The sequence below is a fragment of the Halyomorpha halys genome, unplaced genomic scaffold (assembly GCF_000696795.3).
Source record: "Halyomorpha halys isolate HHAL.00 unplaced genomic scaffold, Hhal_1.1 Scaffold873.1, whole genome shotgun sequence".
Classification (NCBI taxonomy): Eukaryota; Metazoa; Arthropoda; class Insecta; order Hemiptera; family Pentatomidae; genus Halyomorpha; species Halyomorpha halys.
Genome location: NW_027114633.1, coordinates 432,267 through 454,568, shown reverse-complemented (window position 1 = coordinate 454,568; position 22,302 = coordinate 432,267). Strand labels below are relative to the sequence as shown.

Genomic DNA, 22,302 nt, shown 5'->3' with positions numbered 1-22,302 from the left:
ATTTTAGTTTTAGAATATACATACTGTTAGGTGATGAAGACAATGGGCTATCTCCAGAAAAAGTAAAATTGGCTGGAAGTGAGAGGACCTTAGCCAAAGGCCTGTGGATCGCATCTTGTTCTATTGCCATTTGAAGGCAAATATCTTCTTCATCTTCTTCCAATTGTTGGGCTAGTTCCCTTTCCAGTTCATCATCCATATCCATCTCATCTTCCAGCTGAAAAATATTTCATTATTAAATTTTCTATACTAGTTTTGATTGATTTATTGCTCTAAATATAGAAGACAAAAAAAAACCTTTGATAGTAATGGTATGACGTCTCATTCACTAATTAGTCACAATTCATCAACCATCACTTTTATAATTATTTACATATTTTCATGGGTGATAGATGATCTAGTTATAATTAAATTAATTTTTAATTTCTTTATCTAATTTAATGAGTGGGGTAACTGTGTGGATAAAAGTGACTACACATGGTCCACATAGCACACAAGCACTCCTTCGAATTAGAGCCACGGGAGGCAGCTGGAGACAAAGCAGACAAAAAGGGACAGTACAATACCAGGGTTGCTATTTATATTTCTGGCCTTGGAAAAACTATATATTGTAGGCACCATCTGAAGTTGGCTTAACATTTTTATACATCTTCTTTTTTAGAACGTTTAGTTATTTGAACATGATTTGTATAGTTTACAGTTACTTGAAAATTCATCTGGGCTAAAAAATGGAGTTAATGTAATATTAATTGTGAAAATTTTCAAGTAATTATTTTTCATAACTTTCAATGTGGATTATAAAGATGAGAGTGCATTGATGATTTTAATTCTTTATATGGCGATGAAGCACCATCCTGGATCACTGTAAAAAACTGGTCTAACACATTCAATTTTGGCAGTACATTCCAGGATGAATTCCATGAAGGTCATAATTTTTGTTGTTCTGCCAGAAAACATTGATGCTATCTGTGAACTAACAAAGCAAGATTGTCATGTGAGATAGAAGGAGATGACAGTATAAAAAGCATCAATAAGATATTGCATGAACATTTGACTGTGAAAACAAACTTGTTCATATTGGATCTTGCATAATCTGATAAATGCCCAAAAGAAGGCTTGTGTCGATTGGGGCAAAGAGATGTTGAAAACATAAGTTCAAGGTGCATTCAAGGCTGTGTCTAACATATACACAGGTGGTGAATCATGTATACATGCATATGAACCTGAAATAAAACAGCAATTTACTGTATGGGCCTTCCAAGATTGAATTGATGGTTCATCCACCATGCAGCAATAATGTTCCACACCAGAAGAAATGAATTTGAAGTATTCAAAATGCATGTTTCAGAGCTATGTCAAGAGGGGTAGAAGAAGTGCTTCGAAAATTGGTTCGAACACATGCAAAAGTGTATTGAATATTTTGAAAAAAACATAAAACCAATTTTGATCACAAATATTTGTTTTTTTTTATTATTATGCCAGAAATAGTAACCTTAAAAAAAGTGGCAATCCTCATATTAGAGTTTTCTTTCACATAAAAATCAATAAAATTGATTGAAATGAACATAAAAGGGAATCTATGGTCTTGTCATAGTTGTTTATGAGCAGAGAAAGAGACAAATCCAGAAATTATACTGTATATGTGGAGAAATTCATGTTATTTTTAACTTATTTATTCATTGAATCATGGGATGAAATTAATCTGTATACATTTCGCTAGAATGTTTAATGTAAGTATTTTTTAAATTAATATGAATAAAACAGAACTCACAATGGCAATATAATTTAGTATAACTAGTACACATCAACCTTCTTATCACATGATCACAATTGCGTATTACTCAGAAATAATAATAAGAAATAGATATTCATCTTACAAAGGACAGGAATATCGTTTTTAGTTTCCAAATTGTATAGGACAGACCAAATAATCTTTGACTCTTAGTATGTTTTATAATTGATACCTTTAGAGACAAATGCATCACTCCAAAATTTTCAGAAATATTATCATTGAATCATTAACTGTTGTTTAAGTAAAAGTTTAAGAATATAAATAATGAAGGATTAAAATAAAAAAAAAAAATGAAATATTGTAACACATAACATTGTCCCAGCCCATGATTCAATTATTACAATATTGATTGTTTTTTAACCTGTTTGTGGGATTCCTCAAGATGTTTCATTAATACTGCCACCACCACATTAACAAGTACAAATTGAGCCATTAGTACAAATATAACAAAGAATATGGGAGCTATGCCAGATACACAGCAGTTCTTAACACAGTCTGGCTTCTCGTCACAATCATCCCTCAGGGTGTCCTTCATGATCCCGTTCCAATTGTCGCCAGTGGCGACCCGGAACAGGGTCAGGAATGCCATCCCGAAGTTTGAGAAGTGAGCGTGCTCCCCTAAGCCCTGGCACTGATGCTCCTCACTGCACTCTGTAAATAAAGGTATAAAGGTATTAGTGAAAAATGAGTACACTTGGACATTAAGGAAGAGTAATTGCTTTTAATTACAGATACTAAGAAGTTCAACTTATAGTATAAAAGTAGTATCTATATTTTAGAGTTTTCAGATGATATGAGCACTACATTTAATCCCCATGCTACTAAATGAACAACATGGGGTTTGTAGATACTTATTGAATAGTTGTCGCTATGATGAGGTATTTTTATATTTAACTACAGGTTATAAAAACATTTTGGGACCTTGATTTACAAACCTCCAAACAAATAAATCTTTTTATAACTAGATACCTATTTATTCGTCTTCCCCCAATGATGAAATAGTGGAATGGCTTTCCTCTTGGATAGTCTTGAGGGATTATGATTATTTAGTAATATTAATACACTAAATAATCACGCATTCCTCAGGACCTCTATTTTGAGATTTTCTACTGCTTTTTAGATTAATCTAGAAATCAAAAATTTACTGAGGAAAATATGTGCTTTCAGGAGCCATTTCGGATGCACTCAAATACCCAATGATTACTCTTCTTACAATTCACTACAAACATCATCTAATCATCCTTACAATACACCAAGGCACATTTTTCTCAGATTTCCTTATCACAAGCCCCTCATCCTAAGTTACTCCTAACAAACTAAATTCTCATTTTAGCAATCTTCAAATTCCCTTTCTACACACTGAATTCCACGAAATTCTTTTGGCCCAAGAAATTTCGATTTAATAAACAATTCTTCACAAGACTTATTCTCCTCAGTTCTCAAGTTCACTGATGATTATGGGCCACATCAAATTCCTGAGAAAATAATTACACTGTCTTCCTGTTATCTGTCCTCTTTTTTCCCTTTGAAACTCCATTTTCCCAACAGCTTGGAATAAAGCCATAATTCATCCTTGAATAAAGTCCTTGTTCCCCCCATAGTTTTTATCTTTAGACCTGTCCATTCTCTCTAATCTATCCAAACTACTAGAAAGACTAGTCCATTCATAGCACCTCTAAGAACAGTCAATGTGATAACAGCAAACATACTCTCTATTAAAAGGTCCATCCTGATCGTTTTGAATTTCACTTTCACTTTTACTTTTTGGGCCCTAATTAGAGAGATGTCAGCTTTGATTTGCAACTGAATCCTTGATAATAGAAGCAGCTATTTTGTCAGAAGACAATTTTTAAAATGAGGAAATGGAGAGGAAATGGGCGATATCCAACCCATGGTGAAAGTAACAGTTAGTACTCTCATTGAGTATACATGTAGCTCTTAATGTGAAAATAGCTTTACTGATACTACATGTACTATTAACTAGTATACTACACCTTGCGTAACAGTATTGCCATTATAAGAACATATAATGGCAGAATTGATGGCAACAATCTTACAGTTTATACTATTTGTTGTAATGGCTGAAAACTACTAACGTTTAAAAAGGCCTTTATGCTGTTTTCATGCCTTAAATTTTACAAATAATATATCACAATGTATTTGAACATTTATTTTAGAACTAACTTATTGTTTAGGAGATATTACTTATAAATAATTGAATTATTATTTATACATCCTTGTGTAAATCCATAAAATCAGTAGTGAAAAACACAAAAAACTCTACCTGAGACATGTTTTAAAACAGTATGATTTTCAATGGTTTTTAAATATATACCTAATCGTCCAAATAGTTCCACTCCTAATGCAGCAAAAATGAAAAACAGCAAGAAAAAGAGGAGTCCTAGATTTCCAACTTGTGGAAGGGCTTGCATCACTGTATCAAGAAGAGCTCTGATTCCTTTTGCCATCTTTAAGAGTTTTAGAACTGTAATTTATTAAAAATAAAAATCAGTTTACATTTGCTTCAAAAACAATACGCACGAATTTAAAAAAATATGATTGGTATACCTCGGGCTATACGCATGACTCTCATTACCCTGATAATAGTAGGATTTATTGGTATTATGTTTGATTCCATTTCTTCTAAAATGATTCCAACAATTGAAAGAACTACTATCAGTACATCTAGCTGATTCCACCTGAAAGGAAAAGTGGATTAGAATTCATTGAGTAATGAAATCAATATAAAAAAAAAAATTAATTGTAAGCAGCTACATTCAATCAACACTTGAGTCTAAAATATGAGGACACAATAAATCATCAAAAATGTTTGAGTGGGGACCTCAAGCAACAGGAAGTCAGCAACTAGGATCATCAATCAGATACATTAAATAAACTGAAACTGAAGGAAGATTGGTAGAATTCTTCAAGTATGATGGAAACAAAATAATAAAGCCTCCTTTCAATATAATTATAAACATCATAAAAGGGGAATCAATGAATAAGAATTCTGACTAATGCAATAATCATAAAAATATGTCAATTATATACAAGAAGCCATGGTGCCTAACTGTGTTAAGGCTCTTGTGCCCTCAATTCAGAAGCTTGAATATGGTCTAGGAAAGTCAGATTTTATTTCATAATAGACCTTTCACCTCCTCAATAAAATTTGTTGGTAACCTTGGTGATTATTTGGTAATTAAAAGATTAACTAGCCTTTTCTACTCTATTTTGAGTGAATAATAGAGTTGAATGCAAAAAAGGAACAACCAATAAATATATATAGTTTCATGCCAAATGTACTGTTCGTTTTTTCTTTCTTATCATGAATGATCAATCGTCAAATCATAGAATAAAAATAGTAACTACTACTACTAGGGTGGCTCTACAATCTCTACAAGATTTCATGGATCTTTTATAGCAGTCCAGGGTGCCAGACTCGATCAAAAGCCTGTTCTACATCAAGAAAGACTCCCGATGAAGACGAGGCAACATCAACCACATGATGGCATAGCTGGATAGTGGAGTGGGATGTTCAGAATCCGAACTGGTGGTCTGGGATAATGTGGTTGGAATCAAGGATGGGGTACAGGCCTTTCAAGATGAGTTTCTCAAGGATTTTACCCATGATAGTTAACAGAGAGATAGGATGGTAGGAGGATGGGTATTCTGGTGGCTTTTGAGGTTTGGGAATCATTTTGATTATGGATAATATCCATGAGTCAGGAAAATATGTGGATCTAAGTACAGCATTGTAGATGTAGGTGAGGAATAGAACAGATTTTCGAGGAAGATGTTTTAGAGTAAGGGATGTAAGTAAGTCAAAACCGGGAGCTTTGCGGGAAGGTAACTTCTAAATGATGTTGGATATCTCTGAAGGATGAAATGATTTAGATGGAAGGGTCATTTAGAGTGGAGTGTTCAATTCTTGTTCAATGTATTTGATGTGGGTTGGATTAAGGATATCAGGGTGTGGCTCAAATGTTTTAGAAAGGTGCTGACCGAATACCTGAGTTTTTTCACTGTCCGATTTTGTCCATATTTGAGATACAGTAAGAAGAGGGTGATTAAAATTTTTGAAGTTGAGAAGCTTCTAAGTGGTCGTCCATAAAGATTTGTCAGTAGTCATGAGGTTTTGAGTGAAGTTAGTTAAATTTTGTATTTTGAATTTTTTGAGTTTGTTTGTCAATGTAGTATAATGTTTTATCTGTAAGATATCAAGTCCTGTGCCACTTCGCTCTTTCTCTTCATTTTTTCCTATAAGTTGTGAATATGCTATTGCATGTTAGTATGGATGTTATTATTAATTTTACTGGTTGTCGTGTTGTCGTATATGCAAAGTCTTATAAATTCTGTAAAGTTTTTTATTGGTTCCTCAATGCTATGTTTAGTTTTAAGTGGAGTTTTTAAGTCCAATTTGTTTTCCAAATCATTACAAAATTTGTCCCAGTCAACTTGTCCTTTAATCAATGAGGGAGAAGAGGGCTTAGGAACGAAGCTCAAATGTAAGAAAAGATTAACTGGATTGTGGTCTGAGGAAAGGTCATTTATAGATTCAATAATGGTCCAGGAACAGGAAATTTGGGAGGTGACAAATATATCTAGGATATCAGGACGTTTCTTGAAATATGAAGGCCAATAAGTAGGGCTCATAGGCGAGAGGATAGAATAACTATTGGAGGTAGTGACTCGCAAAAGGACATTACTACGGGTATTGGATTACGACATCCCCATCGTTGATGTTTGGCATATAGTCTCCTCCAGCAATGAAGAGTGATCCGAAGGATCGGAATAAAGAGTCAAGGTGGTAGTAAGAAAGGGAATTACCAGGGGGCAGTAAACAGTTGATAATGTTAAGTGGAAAGGATGTGGAGGATTAATAAATTGGTTTTAGCACACCTAGTTCATCCATCATTAAGATGATTTCGAATGTTCTAACTTGTTTTGTATTACATTCTATTCTGAGTTCAATAAACAGTTTCCTAATTTCCTAGTTCAATGTTTCTAATTTACAGCTTTCTTTGCTATATTTTACGATAAAGGTAGAAAAATTAATATATATATATTTCCTATTAATTGCTATTCAAATTTTCAATTCAATTAAAAAAAAAAAATGATTACCAGGGGTGGTAGGACCAAAAAAGGGGTGGTAGGACAAAAAAGGGGGTGGTAGGACAAAAAAGTTTAGGAACCATTGTTTTAGACCATCAACATATCATAATTAGAGGTGATCTCTAGGTCATATTGAAGTTCCTCATGGAAATCCTGAATATAAGTTTGGCCCATCTATCAAAGTCTGCCAAACTTGTGTATTGTGCTCTCTCTTTTTAAGACTGTAGATGTGTTGACGAATCTTACTTGCAAATATACAAAGGTCTCACTCAACACTTTTAGATAATGAACATTTTTTATATATGTAAGATCTGGCTTTATTGATGTCTTATAAAGTATTATTTTTGGAGCTCTAGAAAAGAAGATCAAAATGTTAGTCATAAACTTTTTCAGTGGTGAGAAGTATCTGAAACTGGGTAGATTGATATGGACAATCCAAATAGTATGGATGGAAGTTAGCAAGATTCGAAAGAAGATATGGAGAAAAACAACACCAAAAGTATCCACTCTCAAAAATATTAAATATAAATTAGGTTAAATTTATGTCACATTAGTCATTATCAATCTATTGAGAATTAATTTTTTTTTTCTTTACAAAATGAGTGATAAATTTGTACTACATAATAGTCTTCTCACACATATGAATTAATTAATATTACTTTTCTATCTTAAAGTAGTGTCATAGCAAAGTTTTATTTTATATTTGATTTATTAAAACATTTAATTTTAAGATATAAAACTTACTTGTCTTTGAGGTAAAGTCTCAAACCTAATGCCACTAACTTCATTATGGACTCTAGTATAAATACAGCAGTAAAGAAGTAATTAAATATTTTTAAGGCATAAGTCAGTTCCTGAAAGAAAACAATAAAATATAATTTTTTCCCAAAAAAGTAGTTATATGATAAATCAGGGATACACAAGAAAATTGGGATACTATAAGTTTATAAGACATATTTACTTTTTCTTAGATAGGATAAGCTGTATTTTTAACTCTTAAATACAACTAATAATAGAAAAGATTAAAAAGTTTCAATGCAGTATTTGTAATTAATTTTAGCATTTTACCTTAGGCATCATGTAAAATTCCATGGCCATTGTAATAACATTTAAACCTATCACTGCTGCAATTGCCAAATCAAAATATTTTGAGGTCACAACATTATGAACAAGGAGGCGTGACCTTGAATAATTTGTATAGTATGGAGGTTGATGCATTCCTGGTTAAGAAAATAATAATAGAATTAAATAAAATAATTAAGATATATATTTTTTAAATTAAAATTAAGATAAAGAGGAGTATAGTTCAGTAATAAAACATCAGGTATTCAAGAATAAAGTGTCATGATCTGAAGAAAACTCATAATTATCAATTGGAACTAGGCTTACTTTTTCTTTTTTTTTCCATCTGCCTTGCTCGTTTAGCCATTCTTCGAACTCTTTCTTCCTTTTCTTGTTCTTCTCTACATCGATGGAAATTCTCTACAACTACTCCAACAAACATGTTCAAAACGAAAAACCCAACGAGTAAGATGAAAGCTATGAAATACAACAATCTCCACTCAGAGTAGTTTTCGATTGGCTGAAATTTGAAACCATAAAATGATTTTTAAAAAAGAAACTAATACCTTATTAAAAAAGTAATTTTCATATAAGTAATACCTGTTGATCGACTCCAACAGCATCTAATCCCGTATACATTATGTTTACCCAACCATCTCTTGATGAAAGGACAAAAAGAGACATTAACGCCTTTCCCAAGTCATCAAAATTATATTTTCTATTTATCCATTGATTTCCCACAATGGCTAAACAGTCTGTTTTATTTTTAACATTTTTGATATTTGGCCCTTCACAGTAAAAAAATGAGCCTTTGAACATCTATAAAATAATAGTATTCAACTTATAATCTTTTAAAATAACATTGAACAGCTACTTATATAATTTTATTTTTATCAAAAATATTACTTTAAGTGCTATAATACAAATATCATACATAATTTAAAATCTATCAATAGAAATATTAATAAAATGTATTAATAGAAATATTAAAATATATTGATAGCAATATTAAAAAAACATTTGCTTTCAAGGCAATGTTTAAATTTAACAACTTTGAAGTTTACATAGAACAATCCTTCCAAAGGATTGGTTAGCAATTAGGAAATACCAAGACCAGAAGGATAAAGACTTTAAGCAGTGTAGGATATTTAAAACTTCCACTTATTTTACTGATTTATTCCAGTAAAACTTTTTTATGAGCAGCTCTGTACTAAACTGAACTTCAATATTCTTCTCCTCTAAAACTCTAAAAGTGTAAAATATCTAAGTATTTGGAACAACACAGCATTATCTTCCAATAATGATTAAATCAGTTATGTATATGTATAACCTTTAGTTGTAGCATAGAGTACCAATGGTTGGAATATGTTAATCAAAATTATAATTTATGTGTTAACCTAAGTCATTATTATTGCTGGACGAAATTGATCTCAGAGAACTTCAGATAGCATTAAATCACTATGTTATAGCACTGAAAGTCAAGTAAAAAAAACAAGAGCACCTGTGGTATTCCATCAAATTTTAGTGAATTCAAGAAGATATTTTTTAAACAGAAGAGAAGCAAAAACAGGTACAGAAATATTGACAAGCACACAAGATGTAAAAAACAAATATATATATATATCATTCTCCAGGCAGATTATAAAAGAAAACTTGAAGGTGATATGTGCGATGAAGTAATAACTATTTTTTTTTTAATTTTCTGTCAATGACTATGTTGTAGGTCTTCATCAGGGCTGTTAGGTGGGATTGTAAAGAGAGACCCTTCAAACCTGTGAAACGTTGGCAGTAAATAAATAAAAAGTTATTACTGAAAGTTTAATATATCTCAATATTCTAAGTTGGGGCTTCTTCTTCTTTTTCATTACCTTGCCCAGGATAAGAAAAACTGCAAATAGTGTAAATTATCTTGTTTCAGTCTTTATTTTCATGATTTTGAACAACTCTGTTGGCTCTCATTTGTAACACTGCATTACTATCTCAGTACATAATAAAATAGTTTTCTTTATCTAAAAAAATAAACATTACTTATGATATTTACCTGAACTCCGAGTATTCCAAATATAATAAAAAATGTACAACAAATAAGAACAATGTTTCCAATAGGTTTTAATGAGGATAGGAGAGTTTGAACAACTAATTTCAATCCTGGAGCTCTATTAATTACTCTTAATGGACGTAATGATCTAAGTAACCTGAAAACCTGAAAGCATACACATTTGCTGATTAAAACAATAAGGTTTCAAAAAGATAATAACTGGAATTAATTGATAAGATAACTATTTTTACCCTTAGTATTCCGAATATTCTCGGACTGCTTTCTGATATTAATGACATTAGTAAGTCTATTATAGAAATTATAACTAGTAATCCATCCATTATATTCCAACCAGAAGTAAAATATGCACCTTTTCCATAAAACATTCCAGTCGCCACAACCTAATAAAAAAATAAATTAACAGATAAAAATTATTAATTATTAATTATACCTAATAAAGTTAACTTCAATATGTTATCAGAAGTAGATAAGAAATATACACAGATAGAAAACAAATGTTAGGCATTAAAATTACTTTTAAAAAAATGATATAAAAAAAGAAATAACTGTGAGAGTAGTAGTTCAAAATAATACAAACACAGAAATAATTATGGAACTAATTGTTCTACAAAGCCATTAGGGTTCAAAAGAAAGAAAATATCAAACATCACTACAAAAAATTATTTCAGTATTACTGATTGGAAATAGATTGTAGGTTGTATAAAATGATCCCAATATCTTGAAATAAAAGGAGAATAAATTGAATAATTTAAGTAATATTAAAAAAAAAAACAAGAAACGATTTGCTAAAAAAAATTATTTTATTTTATAATTGAACTGAGTGCATAATTTTTTTAATAAATTACTGACATGAATATTAGGAATCATACTGTCACAAACACTCAATAACATAACAATATATTTAAATTAAAAACGATGTATCACTGGAGGCTGAATTTTCATTAAGTAAATATTTAAAATATATCATAAGATATGTAATTATAATCAACAAATTATACAGCAAAGATTATTAAAACTTTAACTTTTAATTTATTGATCTATAACACCAGTATTAAGGTAAGCTCAGGTTCTAACATCGTCCAAGGGTAATAGAATAATTTTATTCAACTTTCTTTTTTAATTGTGCACCTTCTCCAGCTATATTATTAGATAACTTGAGATTATCTCAATATTAACTTTGAGAAAAGTCATTTTATTTTCTGCTGTGAAAGTAGGTTAATGTTAACATGTGCCAACAGTTTATATTTATCTAAACCAAATAGTACAAGAGCCCAAGAGGAGAAAAAATGCAGTTATCTCACTCCAATTTTTGATTACTTTAATGAAAACTATGTATAATAACTAGTCAAAATTCATGAGTCTGCCAAGTATAGGTAGGGGGAATAAAAAATGGTGGCTGTTTCAAAGCGATAAAAAAAACTAATTTTTCATTCGGAGCTCTATATCTCAAAAAGTAGGAACAACACAAGAAAACCTAAGAGAACGTCATTTAAAGAAGAGCAAATTTGCTAAAATATGAGCCCTAATAGAGTTATTCAGATTAAATAGTTTTCAAGATATAGCTTTTTAAAAAGCAACATTCCATAGAAATGTTGTATGGGACGTACTGTCTTTTTTTTCTTCCCGGCTCTTGTACTAAAAATTCATCCTGTAACTTTTGCCTAATGATGTACAGTTTCTACATCCATTTCTGGGCATTCAAGAAGTATATCTAATGCTTCCTTAATTATCACTTATTTACTATTTGTAGCATCTTTTATCAATTAAATACTTTGAAATTTGTGTAAAGTGTTAAGCCAAACTTTATTCATAGCTCTAATGTACTCAAGAATTATACATCTTAGATAATAAAAACTGATTAGATAGATCAAAATTTTGCCTAGTGAAAATGATGAAATACATCTTAATATATTGATCTATTAATTCAGAGTTTTACTTGGGAAATCATACAACCCTTGGGATGAGGAATCCTTACTGCTTACCAATGTTTATAACACTTACAATATTTAGAATAAATTAATTCTAAGAATCTGACAACTACCAAGGACTTGCTAGATTATTTTTTTAATTATTTTTGAATGACTTAAAATGGGAAAGGATTGGATTAAAAATCATGAATGACTTTAATAATTAAGTCTTTAAAAAGTACCATTGTTTATTTTTTGTAACTAATTATGCCTATTCCAAAAGTTTTAGTCGTAATTATCAGAAATTGTGAGAAGTTTCTAAAATGTTTTATTTGTTTTCAAGTTACTCCAAACAAGAACGTAAAAAAAAAATATTGCATTGATAGGAGAAAAATGTCATTTGTAGTTACAAAAAAGGACCAAAAACAAACATGTAGCAACATTTTTTTTAAAATGACTATTCTGAAAGTGAATTCAAAAATTGTTAATTTAACTTATGATTAAAAAAGTTATTTTTAATAATTGTTTTTTGTTAATGGTTCACCATACCTTAACAAACATTTCTAAGCTAAAAACTGCTGTGAACACATAATTTGCAGTGGACAAAAACATTCTTTCTTTACTAGTGGGTGGAATGTTTGGCCTCTCCATAGCCAATGTGATACAATTAAGAGCTATGAAGAATAATACTACATTGTCGAACCATTTCTGTTCAACAAATTTTCTACAGACGTTTCTAAATCTGAAAATATAAATAATTATCAGAAAAACTGCAGGATTTATTGAATAAATGTGATGAACATTAAATTATTGTCTTGATTCTATGTTACCTGTTATCTTGTGAAAATATATATAATGAAAAATCTTCTCTTTCTTTGAGACATCCTTTTGGCTCAAGGAAAAAAAAAACTTTTTCAATCACAGGTAATATAGGCTCTTCCTCTGGCTCAAGAGGAGGAGGCTCTTTTACCTTAGGAAGTGCTGTTGGAGCGCACAATGCCCCAACATTCACACTTTTACAGTCTTCCACTCTTAGCGGGATACTTAAACTTGAATTGTGTGTTGTCCCAACCTACAAAAACTTAATATTAACATGTTGGCAAAACATTTAATCAACAATTTATATTCATTTAATTTAACATGGAAACAAATTACCAATTAAAAATATAATCATGAGGATAGCATTAATTTATTTATTAAAAGGAGAAATGAAACAACATAAAATTTAATTTACTTTCAAGCATTTTATAATTATCATTATCAGCTACAAATTTAAAAATATTATTTGAAACCAAATCACGGTTAATATGAACTTATTTTAATTGAAAATTTGGGATAAATTCGATTTTGCTCTAGCACATTACCGATTCTTGAATTAGAGTTTCATGTTACAGCTCTTGGATCAAAAAAGAGTAACAAAATGCTTAAATTAATTCAAGTAGTAATCAGTTTCAATAGAACTTATTGTGTACACATCTTGTTTCACTCTAACCTCATTACAGACACTTTAAAATATTTTTATGGTCACCATTGTTTTACTAACTCACTAACCAAATTAGGAATGTTATATCTCATAATTTTTAAGGAAATATAAAATATAAGACAAACTTCATAATAAAAAAGAAAATGTTCTTCATTCAACCTTTTCTGTATAATATAAAAATTGAGGAAAATATTTTTCCATGTTCATCTCCTCAGAAATGCTATGATTATTATGAGAATGAAAGATAATTTATATATTTACTTTAGTAGACTTAGGAAATATGTTCCCTATGAGGTCATTAAAAAAAAATAAAATAAATAAAAAAAAGATCAGCGAAGAATCAATGTAATTCCAAAATCTCTCGCCATTATGTGATCTTCATTAGGTCCTTGAAATTGTGGGAAAAAAAGAGTATGTACAACTAATGCTACTATCCTTCAAATGAGGGTTGAAAATCACCTATGGTTAGGATCCAATTACATCAGTTCACACTACAACTTAATCAAAAACCGACTATGTAGATTTACTGTGCTAAAAAATGATACAAATAATGATAGTTGTAATAATAAATTGTATGTTAGTAATAAACTCATAGTTTTCTTCCAATACATAACCCATCAACTAAATTCAAACAGAAAGTGAGCTAAATGTTCAGTATTAAAAAAAAAACAATTTCTTCAAAATGGACCATAAATCATCAGAATCAAGTTCAACTAATCAAAATGAAATTATCAATCTTTCTGAAAAATTAAAAGTAGAATTTCCAAATTATATTACTTAACCTTAGAATGCATAATTGAAAACTTTAAAACCGGATCAGTGGACATTAAAAACCACAGACAAAAAATGCCCAGTCAAATATGTGAATTATATGAAACGGTGCAAAAAAAACAAACAGAAATCCTGAAGTAAGTGATCATAACTTATCTAACACAACAGATCATAATAAGGTAAAAATTCACTCCTTAAAATGCAAGAAATCAGCTCCAAGAAGCTGGATATAATTAATAAACAGAAAGTTTTTAACATCTTGGTTTACCCTAGTTTGTGAGAGTATAAGAAGAAGTATTATTGTTGGATAAAAGCTAATTCAATATTTTTGAACTGATAGGAAATTTGTTTGAAGATACACTACTTGAATCCTGAAATTTGAAAGCAACAGTTAAGCGCAGTGAGAGTAATGTCATAGTATGGGATTGCATGAGCAGCAATGGAGAAGGCAATTTGCTATAATTTTATCCTTCTGAGAGCCAATTTCCCATAGGGGAGTAATATTTTTAACTTAATCCAATGTGTCCAATGTAGGTTCATGATCACAAATTTTGAAATTTTTAGGTGATTTTCTCTAAACTTTACATGATTCATGCACTGTTACCAGGCATGTTCAATCTCTCTGTTCCTTGATCTTCACAGATCTGGTTTTAAAATTTTTGGCTGTATTGTCAAGTGAGATAGTACCAATGTTTTGCCAACTAAAAATGTAAGATAATTTCATCTCTGCTGTTTAACTCGATTTTATTGATTAATAGCCCATTTTGGCAAAATATTTTTCCATAACATTGAACTTTTAGGTCACCTTGCGTTTTTACATGATTTAGGAAGTACATGTCAGGTGAAACTATGAGCTTATAGCAAATTAAAAATTTATTATTATGACAACAGTTACTGTGTCAATAATTCTTTACTAAAATAAATTTTTACTAATCATAATTTTTTTTAATACTTTGTTGATATTAATGATTGTTATTTTACCCAGATGAAGGCCCAGAAAACTGAAATCACTTGTTAGATAAAGAATAAAACACCTACAGGAAGACAATAGTTTATTGTTTTCCTGATTTTACATATTATAAACTAAATTTATTAAAATAATATTTGACAGCATAAATCATGATAAATAATTCAAAACGTTACTTTTAATAACTGTGGTTGAGCTGAAGGTTGGGCTAGGAGCTGTTGATTGAGGTTACTAGTACAAACACTAGCTGCACCTAATGAGTTTTGTCGAGCAAGACCTTTATTTGCCGTCCAAGGAACCTGCATGGGCAAGTAATAATAAAATATAATTTTTTTTTTTATTGATCAAAAACAAATAAAGATATGAATCAAAAAGAAGTCAGAAAAAATAATCAGCATTACCTGCTGACTGAAAGATTGTTCACTGCTGTTTCTAATTGAATTCTGTGCAGCTAGTCGATTATTCTGAGAATTTCTTGTACTCTGTGTATCATTTCTGATTGTTTCAATATTTCCATTACAATGTGAATGCTCTCCACTGTGCCTAAAAAAATGGATGTTGTTATTACTTAAAGTCAAATTTAAAGGAAAATAACAATATGTGAAGGCAACATACAGAGGACTTGCTATTAAGTGATTATTGTTATTGAGCATTATGCTTTGTTCTTCATCCTCACTTGCTCTAGATTTCCTCCTAAGAGAAGATCGAGACATTTTCCATGAGCATCTTCTTTGAAAAATAGATGTTCTGAAAGATTAAATTTTCTGTGATCTTATGATTAACGTTTTAAATATGGCAGATCCCACATAGTATAAGCTCTAGAAATTCTTATAATTGAAAGAATGAACTAATTTTTTGATAGGTTATGACTTGAATTAAAAAAAAAAAAATAATTCTTAAGATTTTTAAAAAATATGTATTAAATAAAAGAAAACAATAATTACGATTGTGAATTGTCGTTGTTAGTAACACTTGCTCTCCTTCCATTGAACGCAGGCTGTGAAGGATTGAGATTATTAACTGTTAAGGTAGGAACTTTCAACATACCAGGGATGCTTACTTGAGAAGACTAAAATCAAAAATGGTAAAAAATAAGGCAAAAACAAGTTTTGAATTTTTTATTATTTTATTACTATAATACTTATTACATTCAGTAAAAAATAGTCAATTTATACTATACATGATATCCATATATGTCAGAAAATGCTGTTTAAATGGCACACAACATTTAAATCAAAACATACTGCTAAAAAATACAAATTCAGTTTGAAGTAGATACATTTTAAGGAGTTGATTTCATTTTAAATTTGCAGCAAACGCAGGAGCTGTTGCATAGGGACCAGACATAGGCTAACAAGGTCATGCGTGTGCTGTGGATATAAGCATAGCACATAATTTGTAGAATATGATGTCTTTCACTTCAGAAGAAAAAAATATTTTTTAGTACTCACTAGTAATGAAGAGAATTTGAAATATAATATTTACTGAAATGTTAATTATATCTCTAAAACTCATAAGACAACAGCAAAGTGTGAAATTAGCATTCAAATAAATTTAGAAATTCAGTAATATTAAATACATATTGTAAATAATTAATGATGCTTTGTGTACAATTTTTTTTAATTTTTGGAAAAAATTATAATAATACTGTATTTTACTAAAAAAGATGCTCTGATGGTTGTTTTAAAATTGCTTTAATAGATTAGGAGCTAATAAAATAAAAAATGCAATTTGCCATCACTGCATCAAGAGATGGTAAGTAAAATTCATGACAAAATTATTATTTTATCGCCAAATTTTGTAAAAGGTATTACTCCTGATATAATAATTATAATAATTATATAATTAATATCAATAATTACTTAGAAAGAGAAAATTGTTATTTTATAGTAACCAGAATAATTCATAATTCATATATGGCTCAAAAAACAAGGTGTTCCAGTTTAATATGTACAAATATTGATTATCCTATGGCAAGTATCCTATTAAGTAATCACCCTGTGTATAAAATAAGTACGGAAATTAAAAAAAAAAAAGATTTCCAAGAAGTGTGGTATTAACACCTGATGATCCTTTTGTATCAATGAACGGGTTTATTTATTCAAGAGAAAAGAAATTGGTTCATTACCGATTGACTGTAATATTTGAATATAGCAGATTCTCGTAAACAGATTAGCATCTCCATTTGGAAGAATATACATAGGAGTTAAATATAATACCACAAAACTCTACTGTCAAGACAAAGCTGATTTCGGACAAATTAATATTATTTTAAGCTCAATGCTTCTAGAGAATGCCAGAAAACCAAATAGACAAAGTGAGCCATATATAATGTGTATATATACATTTTTTTTCTGATTCACTATGAAGGAATTTAATTAGGTTAATGAGGAGTGAAAATGGCTTCCAATAGCCTGGAGATTTGGAAGTAAACTCAGATGTGTAAAGAGCAGAAAAATTACTGACTGATAATAGAGTAGTATTTAATAAGCTAATGTGGAAAGATGAAGACAGAAGGATTAATTGCAATGCTTTACTTTAGGAGTAATGGAAAAAAAATTAAAGCTGGCATTAAATATAGAATAAACTTTGGATTATTGAAGCAGCAAGCTTTGTCTTAGAAATGGTAACTGTACACATTATTTGTTTCTTAAAAAAAAAAAAAAAAAGTAAATATGTATAATCCACAGACTAACAAATTGAATATATATTTTCAATAATTAAAGTTAATTTTACATTAAAGAATGCTACAAACAGCTGAAACATCTTCGAAGTTAAAACCATTTAGAGTTGGGGCTAAAAGAGCCTTTACTCCTCTAAAACTGGGGAGATTAATTTTGAAATAAATTTTTAAAAAATAATCATAGTAATAACAAAAAACTAATAGGAGAAAAATTATTTTTAACAATTTAAAAGCATGAATATGAATCAATTGTGATAAGAGACGATGAGTAAAGGAAATTTAGAATATTCAATACAAATAATTGAGATCTTGAGAAAGTGGCCAATGAAATAAATCTCTAAATAGTATTACATTTATAGCATTGGCTACTAACTAGTGTTGCAAAAAAGATAGAAGAACTACTCCCACATTATGGCATGATCAAGAATATGAATAAGTGATAAAAACCAGGAATACTAAGAGAAAAATACCTGAATAGAGAAACTAATCAGAACCATGAAAAGTACAAAGATACCAGGACCTATGCTAAGAAAGTGCTGAAGCAGAAAAAAAGAAAAGCCTTTCAGGAAAAAGGTAAAAACATTGAAGAAACGAGGCTCAAGAATGAATCAAGAAAGTTTTTTCCAGATAAAAAGGCCACCAAAGTAGGTTCTTTAATGAATCAAGTACACTGAGACAAGAAGTGTAAGTTGCTTGTTGTTAATAACTATATGCTTGTAGGAAGATGAAACCAGGAACTGCTCAACACATCTAATGTAGAAAAGGAAAACCACAGAAGTATGCAGTAAACAGGAGAAGGTGATGATGAAGATATCAAACCTGATTTTGAGAACATAAAATATATTCTGGGAAAATTAAGAAACAATAAGTCCCAGGTGTCAGATAGAATTCCAGGAAAGTTTCTTAAACAAGGTGGGAGCTGCCTTTTAGATGAACTATGTAAATTAGTAGCAAGCGTTTGGAAAGCAGAAAGTCTATCAGAAGAATGGAAGGAGTCAATCATTGTACCAATTTATAAGAGGAAAGAGATGCAAGTGATTAAGAAATTATATACGAATCAGTTTACTTAGTTCTGCTTAAAAGGTTTTCTCAATTATTCAGTATAACCATATTGTGTCATATGTGGAGAGACAGCTCGGAGATCAACAGGGTAGTTTCAGAGTAAATTAATCTATAACAGATCAAATTTTTGCCCTTAGGCAGGGTGTGGAAAAGATGAGGGACCTTAGGCAGGGAGGCCCATTAGCTCCACTTCTTTTAATACTGTCCAAGAGACCATCATGAGAAGGGCAGGACTAGATGGTGGAGGAGCAATATTTCATTTGAGGATGACTCAATTGCTTGCATATACAGACAATGCAGTGATAAGAGGACAATTACTTCAAGGAGTGAAGGATGCATTCTGTGGGTTGAAAGATGAGGCATGGAAAATAGGGCTCTGTGTTAATGAAGACAAAACTAAAGTTCTTGTTTTAAGGGAGAAGAAATCCATACATCTACCACAGCACTATATCGTAAGAAATTACACCTTTCAGACAGGATCCAGCTTTGCTTATCTCAGGTCCAACATTACATGATGCTCATAATGAAGATAAGGAAATAGTAGTTAGAATAATGGTTGCCAATAGAGCGCAATTCTCTTACGAGCCTTCTGAAAAGTAAGCTATTGAGTATTGAAACAATACAAGACAATGATTTGGTCTGTTCCTACATATGTGTGCAAGACATGGACCCTTACTAAAGCATCAGTAGAATGCATAATTCATTTGGAAAGGGAAATCCTAAGATGGATAGTAGGGCCAAAGAAGGGAGGAAGGAGCTTTACACATAAGAAGAAACAAGGTTTACTTAATATACGCCAATCCAGCTATATCCCATTTCACACGAGTTCAACATATGAAATGGTTAGAACATGTCCTGAGGACAGCAAATGGATGAAGCGAGGTCAGCAAGAAGACTTATAATGTGAAGCTGTATGGAATTAGGTCTAGGGGAAGACCAAAGCCAAAATCGATGAATAATCTGAAAGAAGAAAAAAGTGGAATATCCATCAGGTGTGCAGCTGACAGAGAAAACTGGGCAAAGGCAACTGAGCAAGACAAGGACCGCTATATGCATCTGTTGCACTACTAATGAATGAATTAGTTACAATAGTTTCTATTGTAGGACTAATTCATTTCAATCATTTATTAAAAAAATTCATTCATATTCATTTAATAAAACTTAGAATAATGATGAAATTAACTGATATGGAGAACCCTGAAATAAATTTCTAATCTAAGATATATCACTAATCATTGATATTAAGGTGAAAACTGAAACTGATAGAAGTACTAAAAGAACATTGCCAAACAACGCTGAAACAGTGCATTTCAAACCGAATCTACATGCAAAATAATAGCAAACATGAGATTCAGTATTGCAGTACTAATTTATATAGAAGTGAAATTAGAAGAAGATATTAATATTAGAATATTAGCAGCTCAGTTGATATAGAAAAAAAATTGTTTAGCGAGTTACCAACTAAATAATTAAATATTTTTATTGAAATCAACACAAGCCCACAGCTCTTAGAACATTAAAATACTCAGTGACCAGATATAAATTATTTTAAAAAAAAAATGAAGTTGCTGATGATGTAAGACTGTTTTTTGTTTTTTTTACCAAAATTTTATTGCTGCCTTTTCCCCCTTAGTCAACTGAGCTGTTTTCAATACTCTATGAAGAAGAAATTTATGAATGGCATAATTTAGAAAGATGAAAAATTTTCTAATACAATTATACAAAAATGAAGTAGTTTCCAAAGAGTTTTTTTTAGAATGATACAAACTATTGATTTTATTTAAAAAAGGAAACAGAAAAAAATAATGTTAAACCTGGTTACATCACTTCCATGCAATAACTAACAAGACAACTCATAGAAAACATATTAATTTGAAGGCACAATCAGTTTCTAGTCTAGAAAATTTTCTAGGAAATCTCACCACTGAACAATCGATGGAGTCTATAGAGAGTGAGCTTGAATAAAATTGTAATGCATTTGAAAATCTGTTGTTAAAGTCTCTTGTACTACCATCTAATGTTGCGTTGGGTGAATCTTGTGGCGTAGCAGCGGTATGAGTGATGATTGGAGTTTGAGACATCATTTGATTTTCTATAACAATATCTTCTTACCATAGATGAAGAAATTCAACCACATTATCAAAATACATTTTTAAAATATTTTTTTTAGGAATCCTATTTACCTTTTTGAATATTACATTTAGTGTCATATTCTGTTTTGTTTTGAAGCTGCTTCAACTTCATACTGTTTTCTTTTTCTCTATGTCCATTGTCTTTTACTTTTCTTAAAATTTCCATTTCTCTCTCACTTTTTGCCTCCTTATAGACAAAATTTTTGATAATTTATTTAACAGTTTTATTAAAAAGGTTCCACTTAATTTGTCAAGAAATAATACAACATTAACAGTAAAAACACAATTTATCACTAAATACAAATAGTTCAAATGACTTAGAAGTGTACCATATATTCACTTTTTTATAGATATCACTCAATTATTGTTAATTGAATCATTAGAAAAAAGTTTATTTACATATAGTTAGCAACTAAACAATACAAAAAGAAAAGGTGATAGCTATTGGCCAGTCAGACAAATGGGTGAAGAACAACAAAAGTATTTTTATAACAATACCTGAGTCAGGCATATTCATGCCATTTTCTAATATCAACCACTTTTTCAATGTTGCTCAATTTAACTAATTTTAACATAAGTCTACTCTTCTCATATTTAATAAACGTTTGAAAGGCAAGATGAGACTGGCACTAATTCTGGTTCTTATGAGCCGGGAGTCCCAGGAAGGTTTCCCTTCAATTATTTTTAGTCTTACGATCTTTATTTTCACTATTATTTATTTGGTGTTAAAAATCATTTATTATACCCATATGCGAAAGTTTTGTACACATGAGGACAAAGGAGTAATTTTAATAACTTGATGTGTAATATTATTTCTATTTATTGAAGTTAATTCATTAAATTTTAATTATTTAATTAATATTTTTATTAAAAAATATATTGGAGAAGAAATACAATACATTTTTATTTCAGCATTTATAATCAATTGTTTTTCCTACAGATATTTTAATATGATAATATGGTAAACAGAACTTTACTTTTAAATTTAATTAAATTTAAAATATTTATTAATTAAGAGCTCTTCATTGTTATTGTACTATTGTAAACTACCTTTAGTGGACTCAGTTTCCTTCCTTAAAATCCCATGTGGTAAAGGAAGTTTTTTTTATATAAACATATATATAGTATTTAACTGTAAATAAAAGGAAGAAAAAAACCCAGAATTATACGGCTATGGTTAAAAAAGTCAAAGATTGATTTTCATCTTGTATATGTAAGTACAATTATGAACATTTATCATTATCAATTATTGTTATAAAGACTGTTAATGTT

At 30.1% G+C, this 22,302-nt stretch overlaps 1 protein-coding gene across 9 annotated transcripts in view; it reads right to left on the bottom strand.

Annotated features, from left to right (window-relative positions):
• The window catches only part of Ca-alpha1T (Ca[2+]-channel protein alpha[[1]] subunit T), a 208,485-nt gene that overhangs the window by 7,553 nt on the left and 178,630 nt on the right, over positions 1-22,302 (bottom strand). For 4 of the 9 annotated variants that reach the window (XM_067051774.1, XM_067051770.1, XM_067051772.1 and 1 more), the window contains 18 exons: positions 21,082-21,217; positions 20,821-21,005; positions 16,098-16,222; positions 15,769-15,900; positions 15,555-15,696; positions 15,330-15,452; positions 12,763-13,004; positions 12,482-12,674; positions 10,256-10,405; positions 10,008-10,169; positions 8,567-8,785; positions 8,294-8,486; positions 7,973-8,124; positions 7,649-7,758; positions 4,361-4,491; positions 4,128-4,277; positions 2,154-2,443; positions 25-217 (listed from right to left, as the gene is read on the bottom strand). In XM_067051774.1, the coding sequence (XP_066907875.1) occupies positions 25-217; positions 2,154-2,443; positions 4,128-4,277; positions 4,361-4,491; positions 7,649-7,758; positions 7,973-8,124; positions 8,294-8,486; positions 8,567-8,785; positions 10,008-10,169; positions 10,256-10,405; positions 12,482-12,674; positions 12,763-13,004; positions 15,330-15,452; positions 15,555-15,696; positions 15,769-15,900; positions 16,098-16,222; positions 20,821-21,005; positions 21,082-21,217 (3,028 nt within the window). The remainder of the gene's footprint in view (positions 1-24; positions 218-2,153; positions 2,444-4,127; positions 4,278-4,360; positions 4,492-7,648; positions 7,759-7,972; positions 8,125-8,293; positions 8,487-8,566; positions 8,786-10,007; positions 10,170-10,255; positions 10,406-12,481; positions 12,675-12,762; positions 13,005-15,329; positions 15,453-15,554; positions 15,697-15,768; positions 15,901-16,097; positions 16,223-20,820; positions 21,006-21,081; positions 21,218-22,302) is intronic. The other 5 variants (XM_067051775.1, XM_067051771.1, XM_067051773.1 and 2 more) reach the window with 5 other exon arrangements.